Raw genomic sequence first — 2608 nt, 5'->3', positions numbered from 1 at the left:
TGGTAATGTTTACCTAAAATCAAAATTAAAATAGAGCTATGGAGCCTGAGAGTGATTCATATGATGCTTTATGACAGACAGATGAAAATGAAGTGTAGTTATAAGTAACCCCATCATGGGTGTGATCTCAATGAAGACAAAAGCTACAATGGTTGACACCCAAAATGTCTCTTTTACCCCTCCTAAATTGCAAACACTAAGAGATATATATCACTTGACATTGGTAGTGAGGTACCAGTTGGTTCAACCATCCCTCTCAGGACAGGGACCACACAATGATCATGAGAACAGGCAGGATGCCACTTGAATGGGTGATACCATGGCTCACCCTCTGCCTTGGACTATCAACAACATCCAGTGGTATGTACAATCAATGGGCTTCAAAGAGAGCTGAATACATTAAATGATGTGTTAAGATTAAACACTATACAACCTACATGTCCTGCAGTGTCTATAAAGAATAAATTACTTAATCCTGAAAAAAAATCTGATACAGTTAACCTCAAGTGATGGATTTTTTTAAATTTATAGTCTCTTTTTGTCTGATATAATGATGATGTGCAGTGACTGTAAAATATCTTTCTTCTCTTCTAAGCCATGGTTCAGATGGTGACTAAAATGCCAGTTGTTACAGGTAATTGTTTTTTTTAAGTGATGAAAGATGACAAATCAACCATCATTTAAAAATTTGAGTTACAGTATAGTAAATGCTATTTTCTTCTGAAACTAGAAGTGAGACCCTCCCACAACGACCAGTTCTGCAGTACATGGGGAAACTACCATTTTAAGACTTTCGATGGAGATTTCTTCCAGCTTCCTTACACTTGCAACTACATCCTCACATCCCAGTGTAAGGACAGCTATGAGAACTTCAATATTCAGCTCCAGCGACAGGAGATAAACGGGGTCATCACCATTAAGAAGCTCACAATGAAACTCAATGGGTTGTTGTGGAGTTGGCCAACACTTCCATTATAGTCAATGATAAACCGTGAGTCTGTTTTGATAAAGTGACTTTTCATTACAAGCTGATGCACTGATTGCAGTGATGTTTGATGTTAAACCATCTTACTACGATGACTTGTTTTTGTCTCCTCTAGTGTCTCTATACCATTCAGTCGGGCCGGCATTTCAATCAGAAAATCTGTCTCATATGTCAAAATCAAGGCAAAGCTGGGTTTGGTCGTCATGTGGAATCAAAAGGATGCCCTCTGGGTATGTTCATTCATATTCATTTTAATGTTATATGACCTGATTGTACTTATGTGTATATATAGATATAGATATATATACATAACATTTATTTTACTACTATTCAAGAGATTAGAGAACTGACTCCTGTGACATAAAGAATTAAATCAAAGGGAAACAATTGTTCAGGTTCAGTGTCCTGGTGAAAGACACATTTTTTTCTGTTGGTGACTACACTGAACCTGACACATTGTGTTGATGAGAAAGTGTATAAAGTACAGCCAAATACTACCAAGTATTTGGTACTGAAGGTACCAGGGATGATTGTTAAAAATAAATTTTACATGCATTAAAATGTTAGAGACTAATTCACAACCTCTGACTCTCAACAAGAATGAAAAAAGCACAAACTTAACTATTCAGTCACAAAAAGGCAATATTCATTATTGATCAATTTATTCTTGGAGATAGTAGTGGTGAACACAAAACCCACTCAAGGTCCATTTACTCTTGACTGAATCACATGGCCTTCATCAGCAGATGGTGTTTACCAAGCTGTTGTGTGGATGTTCAAACTTTCCATTCTTATCTGATATGACTGAACACAAAAAAGAAAGACAGCTTCATCAGACCTCTATCCACAAATGGGGTCAGGCGAAATTTTATGATAACTTAAATGATTTCTGACTTTGTCTTCACTTTGTTCAAATTTAATTCTCATCTGTTTTTTAGGTGGAGCTGGATGCAAAATTTAAGAATCAGACATGTGGCCTGTGTGGTGACTTCAACGGAGTCCAGCTTTATGATGAGTTCATTAAAAGAGGTAAATTTCTAAACAATAAAGCTTAAAACAAACTGAATTGTACAAAAATGAGTCTTCACATTTGCAACAACCTCTTTTCCTCTAGATACAGGGGATTCTGTTACTGCTGAAGATTATGGGGAGGACTGGAAAACTCAATGGTCCCACTGAAGACTGTGAAGAAACCTCCTCTACAGCTACACCAAGCTGTGAAACTCAGGTACGTGAAGATAGACTGGCTTTGAATTATTTTATATGCAACATTTAGGTACAATGTAAATACACTGTGTACTTTGACCCACAGACAGACCTCTGTGAGAACCTGCTGTCAGGACCTGCATTCCTCAGCTGTCAAAACCTGATTGATACTGACTCCTTTATCAAAGCCTGTGTGCAGGACCTGTGCAAATGTAACAGTAACAGCACTTCATGCTTATGTTCAACCATCTCAGAGTACTCCCGCCAGTGCGCTCATGCAGGCGGGAACCCACAGCAATGGAAGACTGCACAACTATGTGGTAAGAACAGCAACACGAAAATGGGTAGGATCAAACTTTAATTGTTTCACTCTTTCTCACTGTTTCTAAATTGTAAATTTTGTGCTGAATAGCAAGA

General features: G+C 37.7%; 1 protein-coding gene across 1 annotated transcript; it reads left to right on the top strand.

The window, feature by feature from the left end:
* The first annotated feature begins 597 nt into the window (after positions 1 to 597).
* Positions 598 to 2164, top strand: LOC127138963 (mucin-2-like). The gene is given in 6 exon segments (XM_051068267.1): positions 598 to 634; positions 731 to 943; positions 946 to 991; positions 1101 to 1215; positions 1924 to 2014; positions 2100 to 2164. Coding segments are annotated over 6 exon segments (567 nt in total).
* Positions 2165 to 2608: the final 444 nt, after the last annotated feature.

This window comes from Lates calcarifer, unplaced genomic scaffold, assembly GCF_001640805.2.
Source record: "Lates calcarifer isolate ASB-BC8 unplaced genomic scaffold, TLL_Latcal_v3 _unitig_3773_quiver_1650, whole genome shotgun sequence".
NCBI lineage: Eukaryota > Metazoa > Chordata > Actinopteri > Centropomidae > Lates > Lates calcarifer.
Note: the sequence above shows the minus strand (reverse complement) of the source record. Positions and strands in the feature narration are given on the sequence as shown.